This window comes from Heteronotia binoei, chromosome 11, assembly GCF_032191835.1.
Source record: "Heteronotia binoei isolate CCM8104 ecotype False Entrance Well chromosome 11, APGP_CSIRO_Hbin_v1, whole genome shotgun sequence".
Lineage (NCBI taxonomy): Eukaryota > Metazoa > Chordata > Lepidosauria > Squamata > Gekkonidae > Heteronotia > Heteronotia binoei.
Window position 1 is genome coordinate 61,585,773 of NC_083233.1, and position 22,752 is coordinate 61,608,524.

The window sequence follows — 22,752 nt, forward strand, 5'->3', positions numbered from 1 at the left end:
TTTTGTTGACTGTACTGACTCACTATAATGTAATGCACCTTCAGTCCCTGTGAGAAAAGCACACCATAAATAATGTAAATAAATAAATATTTTAAACAGCAAGCCATCAGCATTTTGCACACAATTTTTATAAGAATGGAGGATAAACTACAGTTAGTAAACCTAATGGACTGGCTGTACAGTCAATTGTGAAACTGCAACTGAAGACAAGCAAGCTCTCTGGTTTTCATAAGAGGCAAAGGGACTTGAAACAGGCAACGAACGAACTATAAGTTATTTGCTTCTTTGCTCAGTTTTTATAATAATAATAATAATAATAATACTGTTTATTTATATCCCGCCCTCCCCGCCGAGGCAGGCTCAGGGCGGCTCACAACACATAAATACAATGTACAATAAAATCATACACGATAATTACAATTACAATTATATAAAACCATCATTAAATCATTAAATCAACTTGAATTAAAATTAACATGGTGCTATGACTCAGATTCAGTGACTAAAACATATCCAGCGAAACTTTCTTGGCTTGGTATTAAGTGAAGGCTATTTTAAAGTGGTAGGTCTTGCAGGCCCTGCGGAATTGGTCTAGACATCACAGGGCCCGCACCTCCTCCGGGAGTTGATTCCACAGTAGTGGAGCTGCAATGGAGAAGGCTCAGTCCCGAGTAGTCTTCAATCTGGCCTCCCTTGGCCCAGGGATATTCAGCTGGTTCTTTCCAGCTGACCTCAGCGCTCTCTGGGGTTCATATGGGGAGAGGCGGTCCCTCAGGTAGGCAGGTCCTCGGCCATATAGGGCTTTAAAGGTAATAACCAGCACTTTGTAATGAACTCGGTACAACACTGGCAGCCAGTGCAGTCCGCGCAGCCCCGGCCGTATGTGCTCCTGGGAGTCCCAACAACAGCCTAGCCGCGTTCTGCACTAGCTGCAGCCGCCAGGTTCGGCACAAGGGCGGCCCCATGTAGAGGGCATTACAGTAGTCCAGTCTCGAGGTGACCATTGCATGGATCACCGTTGCTAGGTCTCGGCGACCAAGGAAGGGGGCCAACTGCTTCGCCCGTCAAAGGTGAAAAAACGCGGACTTGGCAGTGGCCGCTATCTGTGCCTCCATTGATAATGAAGGCTCCAGAAGAACCCCCAAGCTCTTGACCCTATGGGCCGCTTTCAGCGGCACACCGTCAAAAACCGGAAGGGGGATTTCCCTTCCCAGGGCACTGAGGCCCAAGCAAAGGACCTCTGTCTTCATTGGATTCAACTTCAGCCCACTCAGCCTGAGCCAACCTGCCACGGCCTGCAATGCTAGGTCCAGGTTTTCCAGGACGCAGTCAGGCCGGCCGGCCATTAGTAAATAGAGCTGGGTGTCATCTGCATATTGGTGGCACCCAAGCCCAAACCTCAGAGCAATCTGGGCAAGGGGGCGCATGTAGATGTTAAATAACATCGGAGAGAGAACTGCACCTTGTGGCACCCCACACACTAGTGAGTGCCTCCGGGACAGCTCTCCCCCAATTGCCACCCTTTGTCCCCGTCCATCAAGGAAGGAGGAAAGCCACTGTAAGGCTGACCCCTGATCCCTGCGTCGGCAAGCCGGCAGGCCAGTAGCCGATGGTCTAACATCAGCACCGCCACGCCGCCTTGATCCAGATGTCGCTGGAGGTCATCCACCAAGGCGACCAGCACTGTCTCCATCCCATGACCCGGACGAAAGCTGGACTGGTGGGAATCTAAGGTGGAAGTGTCCTCCAGAAAACTCTGCAACTGTAACGCCACTGCCCTCTCAATAACTTTACCTAAGAATGGTAAGTTCGAGACCGGTCGGTAATTCTCCAATTCGGCCGGATCTGCTGTACTTTTTTTGACACTACATTTTCTTTGTCATGTCTCTGTAGACAAAAGGGATAGATACTTCAACTGTAAATTAAAAAATTGACCTCTAGAATCTTGATGAAGTTGTGTGTGTGTATGCACGCAAAAGAGAGAGAGAGATGCCATCAACTTGCCTCCGACTTATGGAGACCCTATGAATTAATGTCCTTCAAAACACCCTATCATCAACAGTCTTGCTCAGATCTTGTGGCCTCCTTGATTGAGTCAATCCATCTCCTGTTGGGTCTTTCTCTTTTCCTACCATTATTGTCTTTTCCACTGACTCTTGTTTTCTCATAATGTGACCAAAGTATGATAGCTTAAGAACATAAGAGAAGCCATGCTGGATCAGGCCAACAGCCCATTCAGTCCAACACTCTGTGTCACACAGTGGCCAAAAAACCCAAGTGCCATCAGGAGGTCCATCAGTGGGGACAGGACACTAGAAGCCCTCCCACTGTTGCCCCCCCAAGCATCAAGAACACAGCATCACTGCCCCAGACAGAGAGTTCCATCAATACCTTGTGGCTAATAATCACTGATGGACCTCTGCTCCATATGTTTATCGAATCCCTTCTTGAAGCTGGCTATGCTTGTGGCAGTGAATTCCATGTGTTAATCTGGGTGAAGTAGTATTTCCTTTTATCCGTTTTAACCCGACTGCTCAGCAATTTCATTGAATGCTCACGAGTTCTTGTATTGTGAGAAAGGGAGAAAAGTACTTCTTTCTCTACCTTCTCTATCCCATGCATAATCTTGTAAACCTCTATCATGTCACCCCGCAAGCGATGTTTCTCCAAGCTAAAGAGCCCCAAGTGTTTTAACTTTTCTTCATAGGGAAAGTGTTCCAACCCTTTAATCATTCTAGTTGCCCTTTTCTGCACTTTTTCCAATGCTATAATTTTCTGAGGTGTGGTGACCAGAATTGTACACAGTGCTCCAAATGAGGCCGCATCACTGATATATGCAGGGGCATTATGATACTGCCTGATTTGTTTTCAATTCCCTTCCTAATAATTCCCAGCATAGCACTGACCTTTTTAAATGCTGTCGCACACAGTCTCACCATTTTCAGTGAGGCTTCCGTTTAGTTATTTTAGCTTATAAAGAAAGCTCAGGGATTTGATCTAGAACCTATTTATTTGGCATTCCGCAATATCCATAGAAGTCTCCTCCAACACCACATTTCAAATTAATCAACTTTCTTCCAGTCAGCTTTATTTGTCCAACTTTCACACCCATAAAGAGTAATGGGGAACACTATGGCAAGAATTAACTTCGCCTTGGTCACCAGCAACACATCCTTACACTTAAGAATCTTTTCTAGCTCTGTTATGGCTGCCCTTTCTGGTCTAAATCTCTTTCTGATTTCCTGGCTGCAGTCTTCTTTTTGATTAATGATGCAGTCTAGGAACAGAAAAAGCTTGAACAATTTCAATTCCTTCACATCAACCTTAACACTGTGTAATTGCCCAGTTGTTTGTGAGTGTGCATGTGTGTCAGTCATCTGGATGTTCAGCTGTAATCCTGCTCGAGTGCCTTCTGCTTTAACCCTCATCAGGAGTCATTTTGAGTCTTGTAGCATGCACAAACCCCCCTGATGTGCATGTTACCCAAAATCAAATTCAGATTTCAGCCACACTGAAAACTAAACAAGGGGTTGAATTCTGCATGCAGAAGCCTTTTGCTATTCACAGGAGAGCTGTTTTATACTGTATGCCAGAGCGCTGTGTGAGAAAAGCAGAACAAAATCCAAATATGTTGCACAAGCTCCCTTACACAAGCAGAAGCATGGGAACTGCTGCAGAACCTCCCACTACTGCACTGCATGACCTCTTTCACATTTGGAGAACAGTGCCAGCAGCTATTTTGCAAAATGGCTCTTGGCTTCGACCTCACTTTATTAATATCAATGCAATCAGGTAACCTACTGCATACATGAGAACCCACCTGCGCTGTTCTTCGTGGTCAAAACTCCTTTCTCTGCCCAGGTCCCTGAAGAGCTGTGGCAGTCACAGTAAATAGCACAGAGCTAGACAAACTCCTGGTCTGCCTTCATATACAGCAGTTTTATGCATTCAATGCATACACAGCTCTCAGACCACCCCCTCACGAAATGTTGATAAGAACGAAGGAAAGAATACAATTCATTTGAGGAGCACCTACTTGGACAGTCAACTTCATCACTCTCATCCTCACAGGTGGGCCATCCATCGCACTGCCAGTTCAGAGGGATGCACTGGATCGACCCGCTGCGGCAAGCAAATTGCCCTGGTACACAGCGCAGCTCTGTGCAAAAAAAAAAAAGTTTGTTTGTTTGTGAGAGATCAAACAAGATCTCAACAGACCCACTTGGAAATGTCAAAGGACTACAGTACTCCATGACCAGTAAATGCTGCCAAATAAACATATCCCCTTAAAATAGTTTATATGTCTAGGTTTTTGAAGGCAAAATGAGTGTTCAAGACTGGACATGCCACCCCCTGGAAAGAGTTGTGTCAAATTTTGTAATACAGAAGAAGTGAAAAGCTTCAAAAACAGGTGTGGCTCCCCCACCAACACCAATTACTAGCTTAGCCAGACTTAGGACTGTTTCTCACAATACACACCAATGCTAGCAGCCCCCAGCTTTCCCCTGTAACAGGCTAGCATAAGCAACTACAGCCAGTCATGCCTCTTACAAATCAGGGAATCCCTAGTTTGAATCTTGCCTCTTCCATACTACAGATGGCCTTAAGACAAGCCATCCTCTCCCATTCTTAGTCTCTTCATCTGCAATACATATATAACCCCCCTATGGAGTAGGGTATGCAAGGATAACAAGACAGTGTTTGAAACAGGCTAAAGATTGACATAAAATGCTTATTAACTAAGCCATAATCAATATGATCACCTCCATCTCCATAGGCATGGCAGCAGCTGAGGAAAGTGACCTCTTCTATATGAAAGCAAGGTATGCACTATCTCACACTCCCTGTACTGTGCCTAACAATGCAAGCATTTAAACTGGGAAACATTCTGACACACAGGTGAACGTGCCATCAAGTTGCAGCTGACATGGTGACCCAGTCAATACAACAGACAGACAGAGATGGTTTGCCATTGCCTGACTGCATGTTGCAACCCCAGTCTTCCTTGGTGGTCTCTCATACATGTACTAACCATGGCCAACCCTGCTTAGCTTCCAAGCCCATCTAGGAGGGGGTAGAGCAGTCCTCGAATTTTCATTTGGTGCTAAGAATCTGAAGTATTTTCCTAGCCCTGTATGACAGCACCAGAAATGTTATGGACCAAGAAAAGATGAAGTATTTGGGAGGATGGACTGTATTTTTAATATTCCCACCCCACCCCTCTCCCCACCATTTCAACAGAAAAACTGGAAATCTGGGAGAACGCTGAAAGAAACTGGTATAAAATGTTTTCTCTTTTGAAAAGAGCAGAATGCTTTAAGACACTGTAAACTGACTGACTTTTAAAAAATCTTCCTATATGGCATCAGATCGCAGTAATTTCCATGTCTACCGCAGACAAGGATATGTTTAAACATGTAATTTTGTCCACAATAAATTTACCCTATAATATGCCTGATGAGAGCATTAATGAAGAGCTCACTGTTATAAAGTGTAACTTGGAAATGCTAGCTGCAGTGGAGACATTTTCTGTTCAAATATACTTCCTCTTGTTACAAAATTTGTATTTTCTATCTTTGGCTTTCATTTTTCCCTTCGATCTAAAACAACAAAGAGTAAAATAAAATTGCTCAAGTCATGTGGAATGCAGCAGTTTGCAGCTTGCCTTTTCTCTAAATAAATTTTAGAGAAATTCACAATTTTGCTTTCTCTAAATAAATTTTAGAGAAATTCACAATTTTGCTTGTAGAAAAACAACGCATTTATACCCTAACTCCATACATCTGCTTGTAGAAAAACAACACATTTATACCCTAACTCCATATATTTATACTCTAATTCCATTAATATTCCAAATACTATGTTATAAATTATGCATTTTATGTAGTTAAAGCAGCACAAAAAAATTAAGTTTGATAAGGAAGCGTTGAATATATTTCAATTTCCCCCTTAAAAATTTTTTCCAATATTTGTTCCCTGCAAAATTTGACATTTTATATCCATAGAAAGCATGCCCTTTGGAATATACCACCAGATCCTAATTTAATTAGAATTTGTTTTAAAAGGGACTTCTTATGTGCAAGTTCACTTAGAAGAGCAACTTGTGGAAATCAGATACGGCTGATGGACACAGATACAGCAGCTAACCAAAATGAAGCAGGACTGTATCTGAACGAAAGCCCTCCTGAGAACTCTACATACAGCACCTTGAACTCTGTAACAGAAGGCAAGACAGCTACACAACCAAAGTAAACTTATCTGTACCACCTAAGAATTTCTGCCATCCCAAGTACTTCCCAATAGATGACTAACCAAAGACACAGGCTTAACAGGTAGAAAAGCAAAGTATGAGAAACCTATTCTATAAAAGTTTTGCAACCTGAGAAACGGATAACAAGTCTAGGCTAATACAAAGACTGTAAACAACATGGGTACAGGTTGGTGCCAAGCTGAAAAGCTCTCTGGACAAAATGACTAACAGCAATTCTGCCACTGGGGTTTTCATTGTGCTTCAGAAGCTATGCAACTCGTTGTTCCTGTAATAACTGATCTAATAAAATGGAAATTCACACTAGTAACACACACACACAGGGCAGGCTTCCATATATTTACTGCAGCAGACCTGCCTGTCAAAACCTGTTTCTGACTGCACTGGGGACTTCATTACACTCCTCTGAAACCAACAGAACGGCAACAAAACTATACTATGCAAGCTGCTTCCATGGATGTGCTGAAAATTTAAAATGCCCAGAAATCTAAATTCAACCATGATTTATAACAAACAAACACTGCTTGCATATTCATTCCCCTTATTACAAAATATTATTTTAATAAATGCAGTCACAACTGCTGAGAACAGTAGTCTGCAGACAGACTTTTGCAGCCACTCCACTGACAGACAGTGATCATTATCAGCAGAACTGCCTTCGCAGCTCCACAGTGGTCTGACTCTCAACAGTTCCAAATCAATTAAGGCTCGAAGCAAGGATACTCCCTTATCTTGATGTTTTAATGCATGAACAGGATCATTTCCCAAAGTCAACAAAAGAGTTATCCAAACTGGCACAAGTCAAATGCATAGTGAATTCCAACAAAATAAAGTTCCCATTTCTCAGACACATGAAAAGAGATGTTTACAAAGAAGGATAGAAATGAGTACTACTGCTATTATTCCTATTGCGGCATAACTACCCAACAAGTTTAAAAAACTGGCTGCTTCAAAACTGAAAGTTATTCATTCCCCTTATTTTCCAGTTATTTTATTTCTAATCACATACAGTGGGGTTTAGTGGTCAGAGTGTCAGATGGGGCAGAAAGACAAAGGACCAAGTCCCTGCTCTGCCATGGAACCTTGCTGGGTGACCCCCTCAGCCAGTCTCACACACTCAGCCTAAACCTATTTCACAACAGGAAAGAGCAAGTCCATTAGCATCTTTAATAAAATTTGTGGCAGGATATGAGAGCCAGTTTGGTGTAGTGGTTAAGTGTGCCAACCCGTATCTGGGAGAACCGGGTTTGATCCCCCACTCCTCCACTTGCAGCTGTTGGAATGGCCTTGGGTCAGCCAGAGCTCTCGCAAGAGTTGTCCTTGAAAGGGTAGCTGCTATGAGAGCTCTCTCAGCCCCACCTACCTCACAGGGTATTTGTTGAGGGGGAGGAAGGTAACAGAGATTGTGAGCCGCTCTGAGATTCAGAGTGGAGGACGGGATATAAATCCAATATTATCATCATTTTCTTCTTCTATTTGAAGAAGTTAGCAGTGACACAAAAGCTCATTCCCTACCATAGATTCTGTTGTCTTAAGGGTACTACTGGCCTCTTGCTCTTGTCTACTGGCTACAGACAGACTAACATGACTACCCATCTTGACCTATTTCACAAGGTTGTTATGAGGATTAAATGGAGGAACAGGATTATGTAAACTGCTTTGGGTCCCCACTGGGGAGAAATATGGCTTATATAAATGAAACAAGAAATTAAATGAGGGGAGACTCCCAGGAAAAAAAAATCAAAGAATAGGAAACATAAGAAAGTGGTGGGAGAGGAAATGCAAGGCAAGACAAATAAGGATTTCTATTTGTATTATAATGTCCTCTCAGACAGCATAACAGCACTTTCATGCCAAAGCTAAGAAACAAAAATAGGCCTATCCTCTTTAACACGCCGCCCACTCAGAACAATCCTTCAGGTCACAACACAGCAAAGAACTCAGACCTGCCAGACTACCATACAAGTAAATGTATGCTATAGCAAGGCAAAAACAGCTTTGACCCACTTGCTATTTTATCTCCCAGAGTCATCACAACATACTACTCAAAACACATAACAAAGCAAAAGTGAAAACAGAGCCAAGAAAAGCGAGAATGCTAAACTCTTGAGATCAGGTTTTCTGTAAATAACACCAGAGGGGAAGAACATTATGGATTACTACCACTTAATTCGTAGCTTAAGAATGTCCAATCCATGCTCAAGGCTCTTCTATGTACTCAAATGGGGGTCAAGTAACTTCTGAACTAAGACATCTTTCCGGTTGTCTTTACACAAATTATAGCATAGAAACCAAAACTAAACATACTTGTTCATTTAAATTACCTAATTTCTTGTGAAAATACACCCCAAGTGAGACCATGAAGAGATGTGACCCCCTGCTGGAAGCTTACCTGGTATTAAGACAGAAGGGCATGCTTGCCTCTGTTTCCAGCCAGGGGACTAAAGTTCACATTGGGAGGTGATACCTTCTCCCACTCAGGATGAACACCTTGACAACAGAGAGACCAGCCTCTCACCAGCCATCTGCCAGAGAAGCAGTAGATGCAGAGAGTTCGTGCTCCCCTCCCACCCTGTAACATTTCCCACCCCAGCGTTTGCCAGGCCACACTCACTCCTGATATTCAACGAGCCCAACAAGTAAGCAAACGAGACCTAGGCCTCCTCAGAAGCTGGGAAATAATCTGTTTTGCTAAAAGAAACCCACCCTTCCCAGCAGGGATCCTTCACTGCTTCCTAACTCTCCTTCAAGAGCTATGGGTGGACCTTTATTCCAGTATCTGCCACCACCTCCTGGTTTTTACCCTCCTTTCCAGTTTGATGCCAGGAGGAGCATCAAATAGGTCTTCTCAGTAGTGCTGGCATCTGGATAAGGCTCACAAGGTAGGAAGCCAGTCAAACACAAGCTTTATTCTGCTATCAGAATCTCCACAGAATATGCAGGGTGCAGAAATTATGGTACAGATACTAATAAAGAATGTATGTATGAAGAGGGTGATCTCTGGCAGTTACATCACATGGATGTATTCCCTATAGACATTACACATACACAAAGAAGGAACGAGCATCTTTCCACCCTCCACCCCCAACATGTATAAAAGGTCCTGCCCAATCTGGGTTCTGACTGCAGAAGCTGACAGTACACAGTAGCCAGAGAAGCAGAGAGTTAGCTTCTCCCTCCACCCAGAAGCATTTCAGTTATTTGCTGTATCATGCGCTCGACAACAGCAGGCAGTGTTCTTTTCTTCCCTGCAGAATATGGAAGCAAACAGGTCTGGGAGAAATAAGGTTTTCCCCACTCCACCCGTCTCCACAAACACTAGTCCATCTTCACACCTGCCTAAGAAGAAACAGGTTTCTCCTGTGGTCATCCATGATACCCCCTCCTTCCAGCCAAAAGAGCCCTGATCCAACTGTCAGTCAGCCCAAGAATGGAGAAAAGAAAAAAAAATGTCACCAGCCCAAAGATAAAGAACCACCCAGTCTGGTCCACCGTTTTCATTCGAAGAGCAACAGAAGATCAGCCTGTCTTATTTATATAAAATTCTGTTAAGCTGATCTCTCTCCCTCTAACTTTTTCCCTCCAGCATCTTCTACTTTTAGACTGCAAGACTGAGGGCAGGGCCAACCTCTTCATTGATGGTTTGGAAGATTACTGTAGGAAAAGCAAGATGAAAAGGAAAAGAAATAATCATTTGAACGCAGAAGGTCCCAGGTTCAAGGACAACCCTCCTCCCCATCTCCATTTAAAAGAACCTCAGAGAGCAGGAGTGGAAAAGACCCCTGGCTCTGAGACCTTACAAGAGTTGCTGCCATTTTGTACAGACACCCTTGGGCCTGACAGAGCAAATAGTATGTCTCAATGTCAGGCAAATGCATATGCTCACATGCCTGTTGTAAACCATCAGAGGCCCACCAGAGTTCATATGCAATGCAGCAAACATGTCCATCTCCAAGCATTGTCGAGAATCAATGCTAGGAAATCCCATCTGCAGGATTATCACAAATGTGGTTATAGTCTAGAATCGCAGAATTGTTTTTTCCCCGTGCTGCTTCACATTCAAGTAACGGAGATGGAAAAGAACTCTGCCTAAGACCTTGTACAGCCACTGCCAGACAAAGCAGGTTTGCTAAGTCTAACTCACTAAAAAGCAGCTTTGTACATGCCATTTCTGAACTGATGTGAGGCATGTTAATTTTGTATCCTGCATTTTGTGCTTGGGTTTGAATGCCATTTTGTGCTTCGGTTTGAAAGCCAGAGTACAATATACATGCATCACACAGAAGTTGAGAATATCACATGTGAATTGAAATCAGCTATGTGGGATGAGAACTTTTCTGCCCCACATAAATACAGCATGTTTATAAGTTGTCAGGGCTGTTGCGTTGCAACTCAATCTTTAGACAAGCTAGATATTAGATATGAAACAGGGACAACCCCAAATGGTTGTACATGGTAATATTCTGTTTTCATTTGAACTGAAAAATCTTCCCAGAAAAGTTGTACAATTGATTTAAACTGAAGCTTACCCCCACAAAACACTCTTGGGACTTGGGAGTTTTCCCTGGTTGCCACTTGTGTACATTTTTCCCCAGAAAAAAGAGATTTCCATCCACTTATGTATTCTCCATTTACGTATTTAAAGCCAAGCTTTCTCACTGAGACTCAAGGCAGATTACAAAATATAAAACCATGCAACCAGACAATAGGACAAAGGTTACAAAACTGGAATTGATAGGAGACTTGTCTATATTCTGTACTCTCATATCCGATCTGGGTGTGAACATAAAGCACAAAGCAGCTCATTTGTGCCAGCAAAGAAATGGCTAATTAGCTGTGCCAATAGTATGTCACAAACCTCAGAGGCATTCTAGTACAGTATGCTAACATGACAGCATAAGCCATTCAAACTAGGCAACAGCTGCTAAGCTTGGAAGGTCTCAGGGTTTAACCTGAAGGTCTGAGACTCTTTCAAGGAAAGATGTTAGAGCTTACGTGAGTGGCCAGACTCAAGGAAGCAGAGTATTTTCCACTCTGTGTGAGCGTTTTTGCTCTTCTCTCCATCTCACAGCCAAATGGCCTCTCACCTACAAACCATCAGGTATACCTGACCCACCAGGTTGAAAAAGTGCCATGGCCCAATAGCAGATCACATATGTTGCACACAGAAGGTCACACAAACACATCAAGCAGCCATGTGTGACATCAGACCATTTGTCTATTAAGGTCAGTAATATTTACTCTGACTGGCAACTGAGAGCAGGTCTCCAGGGACTCTTTCACATCACCTACTACCTGACTGTTCCTTTTTCTTAACTTGAGATGCCAGGAATTCAATTGGGGATCTTCTTTATGAACAAGCCCCTCTCTAAGTTTAACACCATGGCCCCTCCCACAGGGTCCCAATTTCAGTCTCTGGTACCACCATTAAAGGATCTCTGAAAGCAGGTACTAGGAACAACCATCTTTGTTTAAGATCCTGGAGACTGCTGCCAGTCAGGAATAGCCAATATGCTGCTACAGGTCTGACTCCATATAAAGCTATTAGGATCAACTCAAGTCTCACAGCCTTATCTTCAGAAGACCTGACATGTGCCAATGTGAGCAGAAAGAAATGTCTTCCCAGCTCCCTTTTATTCTAAAGAATGCCATCACATTTCTACTTCAAGCCCAGAAGTGGTTCAGTTGTAACTAAATAAATTGCATGGAGGGAGCTTCTAAATTAGAATCCATCCACTACATTTTTCAAGGACTTGCTACTCACATTCTGGGAAGCCAGACAGTTATTTTACTTACTTGCAGCCATTTAAAATATTAATGTGCATTGGACAAGATACTTGAAAGACCTCCTCTTTTTTTAAACAAAAAAAATCACAAGCTGTGTGTGCAAGACATAAATCTCCAGCTTTTAACAGTAGAAAAATCTATAGCCAGTGTGCAGAGACAAAAGCGCTAGGGTGATGAAGAGTACTTTATATAAGACCCAGGACACAAGGCAAGCACCTACCACTGTGGAGATTCAGATAGCACAGCATCACCTTCTAAATATTTCACCCAAACGTGCCTGTCCCTTCGTACACACCTTTGGCATACTAAGGAGCTACAGCCCAGAAAGAAGCCACCCTGGTATGCTAGCAGCATTTGATGAAAGACCTCTGCATGAACACACACTATAAATGAGACCACGCGCTCCTCGAGATCCTGCATGGGGCAAAATACATGTCCATATCTTTTTGCAAATCATTCCTTGATTCATTCTATAACAGTTAAGAATAGAAAAGAGATGAAGAGCACAAAGCGCAGAACAGCAAAGCAAGCACAAACAGCAGCACCACCATGGGACCACATGAGAGACCATAAGAGGCACTGAACTGTGTGAGCCACCAGCCTTCAACCAGTGAGCTGGAACTCCCAAACGCATTCCACCCCTGAACTCAGGCGGGTGCCATGGGCACAGACACCATTTTCCCTTTGGTTTATTTTTTAAAGGTGGAGTATGAAAGGGAGCTCTGAGACAAAGAAGGAAAGCATCACAGTAGCATTGAATAAAGTACTTTAGAAAGCTGCAATGTAATACTACTTTCAATTTATCTGTTTTCATGTTATACATAGAAGGAAAGAATCAGCTATAGTTGTATGATCTGATCAGCAGGCTCCTATATCAATACCCTGCACGTGTAATAAAAATAACTGGTTTGGAGGTGTTTGTACAGCAGCCAAATCAGCACTACTTTTGATTTTAAAAGAATATTATTTCAGACTTACTGCATACTTCTGTTAAGTGCCAGACCATATAAATGTTTGGAAGAGAAATAAAAAGCTTAGATCTCTAAACAACAGAAACTTGAAGTTCAATAGTGAAACTTACTCTCAACAGCCACCAGGTTGACAAGCTACTATAAATTTCACTAGACTTTCATAGATCAAAACTGCTTTTATAAAATTCTGGACTATAATCAAAAGTAAAAAGGCTTTCTGAAAGCAAGTTTTGGCTGCAAACCTACACACGATTAGCAAGTAACATTTACTCAAAAGTAAATGTTACTTGTTAATCGTGTGTAGGTTTGCAGCCAAAACTTGCTTTCAGAAAGCCTTTTTACTGTTGATTATAGTCACTTGGGTCAGGTCACCAGTAGTGGATATTAATTTCCATCCTAAATTTCACAGCTACCAAGTGGCTGGATTCCTGAGATCTGGCCTACTCAGAGAGGAAGCTTTCTTCCAAAATCACATCTTCTATCAGAGGAAGGCTTCTTCTGTCAGAGGAAAGCATGTCTGCTTGAAGCAAAAATCCACAAGATGCAGTCCAGTGAGGAAATGATTTTGTCTGCTAAGTTTCAAGCTGATTTGGTTTTTTAGCTTACATTTTAAAAGCATATTCTTACAGCACAGCTCATATAAACCAGACTTAAGATGCTTTGACTCCAGATATAAAGATTTCAAACACAGAGTGCTGAAGATACAGAGCTTTTATTAACCCAGAGATCCAAGGCAAAAATTCCACTCCAATGGGTCACACCGTTCAGACATACCCATTATTTTACAGCCAGTTACCATTCTAGAATATCCCAGTGCCTCTAAACTGTAGAAAGAAGAAAACATGCTGCATTTTTAGAACACTATTAAAGGAGAGATGTTCAAACTCATGATTGTGCTTTACTACACTGAAATGCATGACACATTCAACTTGGAGTCCTTAAAGTAACGTCAAAGCCTACTATAGTGCAGCCCATTTTCAAACTTATTTGAAAAATCCATCCCAAGAAAGCCTAGGATTGCAGCCTTAACATGACAGGGCTCTTTTCCTTCCATACCTGTTAATGACTCAGGTTATGAAAGCAACTCTAAGGAACCTAGTCTCTAATATGTCCTTGTCATTTCACTATCTAGACATGGGTACCTTGGACAGTGGAACTATCAGTTATACCAGGCTACTGTTAGAGGACTTAGTTTTATACCCTCTAGAACCAGCCTACAGACCTGTACAAATTCGTATATCCAAAGGTTGAGCTCTTGAAGCAAAAATTCTGGTTGCTTGGCCTACCAAAAGGAGACACACCTGGTTAGACTGGAAGAGCTCCTGAGTTCCCAAGTTCCAAAAAATCAGGAAATTCTTCAACATAATCCAAATTGGGAGTATCATACCAAGAAAATATAACTCTTAAAGGAAACCTATACAGATATATGGAGGGGATCACAGCTCCATGTGCTTTGTATGCAGAAGGCCTCAGGTATGATCCCCAGTATCTTCCATTTGATCCCCAGCATCTCTTTTTTTAAAAGAATGACCTCAAGTAGCAGGGTGTCTCCTGGGCAGCCACTCAGAAAGTTTGTGATTAAAAACAAGTGACTTGCATTTGGGACTGGGACTTCCAATTGTTTCCCATAAAGGTTTGATGAAATGAGCCTGGGGCATACAAATCCTTCACAGAGGCTTTGGAAAGCTCACAAGTCAGCAGGTTTTATGAAAAACATACATCTTGGGTTTCTTGCAAGTTGTGCCAAGCAAAATGTCATCTCTGTGTTGTGAAATGCGAGAACTTGCTTTATTTTTTAAAAAAAGAAGTCAGAAAAAAAATCTGCAATGTTTTAAGCAAAGCAACAGAAGTGACATATGAGAAGCTCTTCAAAGGTTCTCTACTGAATTCAATAAAATGTATTAGACCCTTCACGATTTGAGCTAAAAATATACTGTAAGGGGATTTTTTTTTAAAAAAAGTGATGAACAGCATGTAAAAGACCATACATTCAAATTCCCAGTGTCACCTCCTCTTCCCATCTTGTCCTCTCATCCTTCCTCCTTAAATGCTGCTTCTGAAGGTCAGGAACCTTCCAATGCAACCTGAGGACACAACAGGCATTGAAAACTGGCCAAGTCATACCAGTATCATTCAGATGGAGCACTGCACCATCATTTGGCTGCAATGAGCCAACAAGGTGCCACAGAATTGTTCAAACTCCCTTTTTCAGCCTCACTTCATGTCCAACAAACTCATTAGTTACTTTCAGGTTCCCCACAAACCACATTCTGATATTACATCTCAACTGGAAAATTGTGGTTTGTGCTTGCCCCATAAATCAGAATTGTAAATTCCAAGTTGTTCCTGGTTTGCAGGGCAAACACAAGCTACCTGACAGGAGATTTGACTCTCAAAATCTTATACCCGGGGGGGGGGGGGGGGGTGTCTTGTTGGTCTTTCAGGTGCTACTGGATTCAAATCTTGCTCTTCTTCTGCAGACCAACGTGGCTACCTACCTAAAACCAAACTACAGTTTGTAAATTCATTTTCAATCACAAACTGAAATCTGCTGGAGATCCAGAAGTACTTACCTACCTAGTTTGAAGTGCACAGGAAAAGGCGGAACACAAAAGCAAACTTAGGGCTCTTTCATATAGCTCCAAACTATGGTTCAGGGAGCTCCCTGAATGTCCTTTACCCAGAGTTCTTTGCTAAATTCAATGTTATTTAACTAACAGTATGTCAATTAAGGTGTGATTCTCCTCTACAAAAATGCTATTATTGAAGGAGAGCTATCAAGCTATACAGAAGTACCTGGAAGGCCAGGAACAACACTGGGAGCCTATATTTAAAATATTTCAAAGTGATACTGGAACACAGCATCACATTCAACGGTTTATGAAAGACCAGACCATTTTGTCAGGTAAGTAAGACCCTGTAAACCATCTACCCGTATCAGACACTCACCTGAAAGAAGTCTTGCCAGAGCTATTCGTGAACCTGCAATTTGAAATGTAAAAGAGAACTTACAAAAGAGTAAGAGACTTAAACATACCAATACCAGAAAGGTCAACTGACTTTTCATTTCCATTTCAGTTTTAGGAACTGACGAGGACACAAGACTCCTCATTTTATTATAGCTTCATAGATCTGTCCATTACACAGAGTTGCATACAACTTTTCAAAGGAAAGAAGAGGCGGGGGGGAAAGGTGACAGCATATAGAAGGGTTCCTTGCATCAAGCTGGTAGAATAGCCTGGAAATGCAGGATAAGTCCACTCTGCAAGGGCTATGTAGGTCTATAGTTAATGTAGGATAGGATACTGCTGCTGGGGAACACTATGCATGCCACTGTGAGTTCCCTCCAAGAAAGGCATGGTATAAATTTAATAAATACATAAGCAAGCCGGTTTCTCCCCACCACATATAGGCAATGTGAAGCTTGACTAAAAGGAAGTTGTCCAGCAGCACCTTAAAGATGAACAGAATTTTATTACAGCATAACTTTTGTTGACCAGGGCCCAATTCTTCAGATGCAACAAGTAGCTCCTCACTAGCCAGACCTACTATGTAGGAAGTATTCTTAACAAAAAAAAAATCCAACAGGCTCAAGTAGACACAAAATGCAGGCAGTACAGGGTAAAAAGAATTCTGTAAAATTTGAATCTTATTTACCACTTTTATTAAGTTAGTTCATTACATGATTCCATAGTGGCTAGAGTGGCAGACTAGGATCTGGGAAACCCAGCTTTGAATTCCCACTCTGCAGTGGAAGCTTGCCACGTGATCTTAGGCCAGTCACACAAACATATATGCACTCAGCCCTAACCTACCTCATAGGGTTGTTGTGAGGATAAAATGAAGAGAACAATGTAAACAGCCTTGGGTCCCCAAAGGGGAGAAAGGTGGGATACAAATGAAAGTCAGCAGTTATCCAAGGTCCTTTTAATTTCTATATAAAAGTTAGGATATCTAGCCCAGAATATGAGAGAGAATATGAGAAGTGGAACCTGCAGGGCACATCAACAGCACCGGCATGACTGAGTGAAGCAACATTATAGCCAAGCTGAAGAGCACCTGATTCAAATCTCCCATCTGCAAGAAAACACTGGAGGCCTTAGAACAGGAGGTATTCTTGTGCAACACTTCCCAATCAACAGTGTGGGGAAATAAATACAATCCTGCATTGTAAGGCTGTTGAAACAGAACAGGAATCCCTTTGTACACTTGAAATGTATGAAGTATCAATATATGCTAGCAAGTGACATCAGCTGAGTGTCTGCATCCCAGGTAACTTATCTTAGGGTAATAAGGGGAAATTTGTGCTTTTTAATTCAGAACATTTATTGCTGCCTTTTTACTTCACAGAACTCAAAACTGCTTACAAGGTAGCTAAAACAATTATTTAAACATGCATAAAAGACCACAAATTATTTCCTTTTCATCAGGCTTAAGTGTAAACACATGAACTCAGAACATGCTACATTAATAGTTTTCCCATGTTCCTCTCTACTTCTCCAGCACTATTCAATTTCCCAAAACATTTTTCTTGGGAGTCACAAGACCCACAGGGAGAAACAGCCATGTAGGGCTGAAGCTGCAGTGAGAAGATGAAACTCCCCTTCTTCTCCTATCCATGAAAAAGAAGAGGGCGAGGCGTCTTCATCCCTACCCACACACAACCCACGAGGCTATACAGATCCCACAACTCCAGGAGTGATGTACAGGAGTGCAGAGGAATATGGAGAAATTGGCGTTCCATGCGTGCTTCACCATAAGCAAGACACTGCTAATCTTATTCCAATTTAACAAGCAGCTGAATGACATTCAATAGGCCAGAATAGAGAATGTCTTCTGGAATCCCAACTATGAATGCTCAGATCTTCAATCGGCTTCCCGGGAAGGGGGAGTGCATACCAGTCTATGTTGCAAGTCTCAGCAGCAATGAGCCATTTTAGCCACTCAGTATACAGGACATTACAAGAATCAAAAGTGGGAAGAGAACACACGCTGCCAGTGGCTATTTGGTCAACAAAAGCAGGTATCAATGACAATCAGCTTTTAAACATGGGATGCCAAAAAAATCACAGTTTCTAAGCTATAAAATGTGTAAGAAACTGGAAAATGGTAACGCTGCAGAGCCTACTGTTTAAAAGGCAAACTGGGGCATGAAAGCAAAAAAAAAAACCCGCTCTTTATTCTTGCACTTACAGAGGTTAGCACCTACAGTAGAATTTGTCCTGCTATGAATGGAAAGGTAGTTTTGTTCAGCCCTATGAACTATAATGGCAATATGCTAGGAACTTAAAGACTCCAGGCCCACTTAACTATGAGCTGGACACAATTCATGTGAAGACTTATCATATGGCAGAGTTACCACAGTATGGTGGTGTGTAAGCCAGGTAACACTAAAGAGCTAGAACTTCTGGCTGCCAAACAACCATAGGATCCCCTGCCTAGACTACACACATGGAAACAGGATAACCCATGCATTATCATCACAGGCAAGACAAACACAAATTCAAGCATTAAGGAAAATCATGGCTAGCAATGCTTAGCTATGGTTCAGCATGATGTCTAAGCTGACAAGCCTCAGTTCTCTATGGGCCAAACCACAAGGGACTGTGGTTTATGTCATGTTTTGGCAGGATATCTCAATTGATAAACCATCACTCTAGGTCTGGATAATAGTGAATATAGCTTGGATTTTAAACTATAGTTAGCACAAACCACAACTTGCTTTGATGCCACAACTGAGCTCAAGACTTGTCCTAATATTGTACTTTGTTCTATGCAATGCCAATTCTTGTAGACCCGCTGCAGCAGAAGCTGCCTCACACACACACACCCCTCCTTGCCTTGAGATTCCAGCGAATGAATCTGGGATCCCCTGCATACAAAGCATGTGCTCTACTCCAAGCCAAAGCCATCAATCCCACTGCCAGCAATGGGGCTCATTTCATGTTGAGATCACAGTCAAGATTGCTTCAGGTTTCTATATGAACTTGGATCGCAGTTAATTTTGCCTTATTCTTGCAAGCCACCAGCTCAGACTCCACATTTGCAATGTTGTTCTTTGTTCTGAAAGGACCAGATGCAGTGCCCAGTGAAGATCAACAAGAAGCTAAAGAAATTTGTCATTTTGGCTGAACATCAGGATTGGCAAGAACACCAGAGTTATGTGAATGGAATGCCTGGTTAAAAATCTCCCCAGCTTCCCTCCCTCCTTGGAAGGCATAGGATGTTTAAAAGGGGTACTTTCTTATGCTGAAAAACAGCAAGGTATTTCTCCAAACTTCCAAAGATCTTCAAATATGAAGGAAAGCAGAAATGCCTCCCCCTAAACTGAACAGAACTGCAAGTTACATAACACAGGAACTTGAATCAAAAACCACATTTCCTTCCAAACTACTGGTGAGGAAACTATTGCTTCCTGACACCAAGTAAACAAGGAAGTAGTCCAAGTCAAGTGCTGGCACAAGGGAAAGTCAAATCACAGCAACAACAGCCACCATTCAGCTTTGACCCAACAGTACCACCTCTACATACAGTTATACTTTCCACTCATTCTGCTACCTCTTTGCTTAGAACAGTCGTACAGCTTTCGCAAGGAAGGTGCTCTTTCTTTTGCCCCTTTAAAATTTAGCTTGATAAGTTTGGGGGGAAATCTGAAACCAAAACATAAAAACTTTTTTTTTTAAAGAACCAAATAAAACTTCACAGAGCAACAAGCAAGATTTTGAGTTTACCAGAACACTTCTTCAGGCTGGAAATTAAATAAAAAAATTGAGGGAGTCTAAATCAGATTGTCAGTTTTAAAATGGAACAGGGCAATGTGATGGAAGATTCATTAGGTTAAGCTGTGCTACATATGTTGCACCAAAGACATATATGAACATATGAAGCTGCCTTATACTGAATCAGCCCCTTGGTCCATCAAAGTCAGTATTGTCTTCTCAGACTGGCAGCGGCTCTCCAGGGTCTCAAGCTGAGGTTTTTCACACCTATTTGCCTGGACCCTTTTTTGGAGATGCCAGGGATTGAACCTGGGACCTTCTGCTTCCCAAGCAGATGCTCTACCACTGAGCCACCGTCCCTCCCTTAAGCTCCAAGGGGGGGAGGAGCAAACCCTGCAGTGGATGGGAAAGGGTGCCCCCTGACTTTTTAAAAAGCCCCCCAACTTTTAACAATAATGGCTGATCTGCCTTTGAAAACATGAAGGCCGAGTCCTTCGGCTTAAGATTTGGTGACTGAAATGCACAAGTTCTGTTGAGCTTTGTCTGTTATTCCAATGGATTGTGGTGACCTACATTCTTGATAATAAACTCTTGCTCTAGAAAAAAAAAACCCTAAAATCTATTCAATCTTTGTTTAAACCTGAGAGTCGATGAGGAGAGGGACCACACAACGGCAAAGATTCAATTTTCTTTGTGACATTTAATGAAATACAATTCTTATACAGAGAAACTTTTTCCAATTATAGTTTGGCAACCAACAACTCTCTCTTCAGCCTTAAGACCAACAAACAAGTCACAAAATTAGCAAGTAAAACTCACAGTCCACTATCGTCACTAATTTCATGATCCCCCCCCCCCCAAAAAAAAAGATTGCATCAAACTGCTTTTGTGTCTTACATGAAGGAAGGAAATTAACACACTAAAGAAGCAAAAACAATCTGCCGTGACTAACTAGTGTTTAAAACCTGCCTTGTGAGAATTAATACTGTTGCAATCTACTATGGAGAACCATCCAAAATATTACACAAGGGGAACTTCAAACAAGCAATACTGTATAAAACCTTATTTTGAACAAATCTTTATAGCCGGATAGCCTGATCTCATCAGATCTCAGAAGCTAAGCAGGGTTGGCCATGGCTAATATGTGGATGGGAGACCAGGGTTGTGAGGCAGAGGCAGGCAATGGCCAACCCTCTCTGAATGCCTCTGGCCTTGAAAACCCCACAAGGTAGCTGTAATCAGCTGTGAACTGAGGGCACTTTCCGTCACCATTTTATAACACTGAGACCAGCACAGAGCTAACAGAGTGGGGTAACAATGGAACAAAAATTCCAAAGGCCCCAAGCTTCTGAAGCTAGGCAAATCATGTGATTTTTTTCCCACACATTATTTGAGCTGGGTCTAGGTTTTGAAAGGTGTTTAGATGGAATCTTTGTCTGGTGGGGGAGTGGCTTTTTCCAGACTGGACTAGTCATTTAAAAAGGCAAGCAGGTCACTTCAGGCCTAATAGGCTGCATCCACTCAGCCTGTAAAGAAAGGCAAACGCAATGCAATTTATTGTTCACATTAGCTGAAAACAACAACTTCATCCAGTCGTTGTAGCCGTAAACATTATGGGCTATGTGTGCCAGCCAGCCAACATATATCCTTAAAGTCCCATTGATGTCAATGCCATTTAGCAGGTTCTGTTCCAAAGTCATACAATGCACCAACTGTACAGAAGGTCAGCAGGCTTGGTCATTGCCAAAAAAGGGAACCCTACATACGACACCTTGAATTTGATGAAGAAAAAAAGGATGCAAATTCAATTAGTACATAGTTAACACTCAGTCAGTGAGATCAATGAGGGTTGACTTTGGCTAGACTGTGCCCTGTCAGTATACATGTTAGTATGATCAAATATTTGCAAAACTACTCTAGGTTACTTACAAAACCATCAATTAAATAAGGAGCCCTTTGCTGACCTTCAGTGTGCCTGTTCAGTGGAGCTTGCTCCCCACCCCCAGCACACCTGATGCCTCAGCCTTCACAACAATTTTAAATGACACACAGACCTACATGTATAGAGTTCAATAAACATAAGCCCAAACTAAGCAATCTGCATGCCTCCACTTTTTTTAGTGTTTAGCTTATATGTGTATGTGAGGCTCTAGAAGAAACATAGAGCATGCACCATGATGGGCTAACAAGAGCCCTAGCCCCTACAGTAAAGACATTCCAAATGACTGCATAGTGTGGCAACTGAATACCAAGTCTCACTTGCATCCATGTTGCCCCCAAGATGGCTTGTGCATCCACAGCTCTTGACTTCAAAGCAAGTGAACAGATCAGCCTGCCACAAAACTAAAGAATCAGCACTGGCACAGGAAGTACCAAGAACCACTGTTCCAGTAAGAAGCACTGGCACAGGAAGTACCAAGAAGCACTGTTCCACTGTTCCAGTAAGAAGCAGCCCTTCCTTGCTTTGGATAGCACACATCAAGCTGTACTCCACATGTAACACATGATTGCCATGGAGTCTTACAGCAGGACTGCAGTTGCAAATTCCCTGTGGAAATTCAATTATGAAGTGCTGCAGGGGCCCAATTCATAAGAGGCCTGTGGTGTGCGGGGGGGGGGGGCATCAGCCTCCCCCTCCAAAATTTTCCCAACCTGAAACAGTCCCAGGGAGCACGGTATCCTTAGGGAGGGGGAGGGTTGCACAGGCAAGTTAATTCAGCCCAGCAAGGCAAATAATGCTCCCTGGGGCCATTTCAGATAGGAAAAACTATGAGAAGTCTGTGATCATGATCCAAACCAGATCCCTGAGGTGCTCCAGATGCAGCTGCCATATGGCTGCATGTCCCCACGGTTTCCACACATTACATGCAATACACAGTTTGGGCCTAACACTCAGTAGTGCACTTCTTGCACCTAACTTTCTGTTACTTCACTGCAAGGCCAACAGCAGCAATGTGATGTGAAACAGGGAGGGACATTACTGTTCTCCCAGTGAACAGCAATCATT

General features: G+C 42.4%; 1 protein-coding gene across 2 annotated transcripts in view; it reads right to left on the reverse strand.

The window, feature by feature from the left end:
• DGCR2 (DiGeorge syndrome critical region gene 2) overlaps positions 1-22,752 on the reverse strand; it is a 78,661-nt gene that overhangs the window by 42,220 nt on the left and 13,689 nt on the right. Inside the window, exons 2-3 of one of the 2 annotated variants that reach the window (XM_060249419.1) lie at positions 15,976-16,008; positions 4,037-4,159 (exon numbers count right to left, since the gene is read on the reverse strand). In XM_060249419.1, coding sequence (XP_060105402.1) covers positions 4,037-4,159; positions 15,976-16,008 — 156 coding nt within the window. The remainder of the gene's footprint in view (positions 1-4,036; positions 4,160-15,975; positions 16,009-22,752) is intronic. The other variant, XM_060249420.1, reaches the window with a different exon arrangement.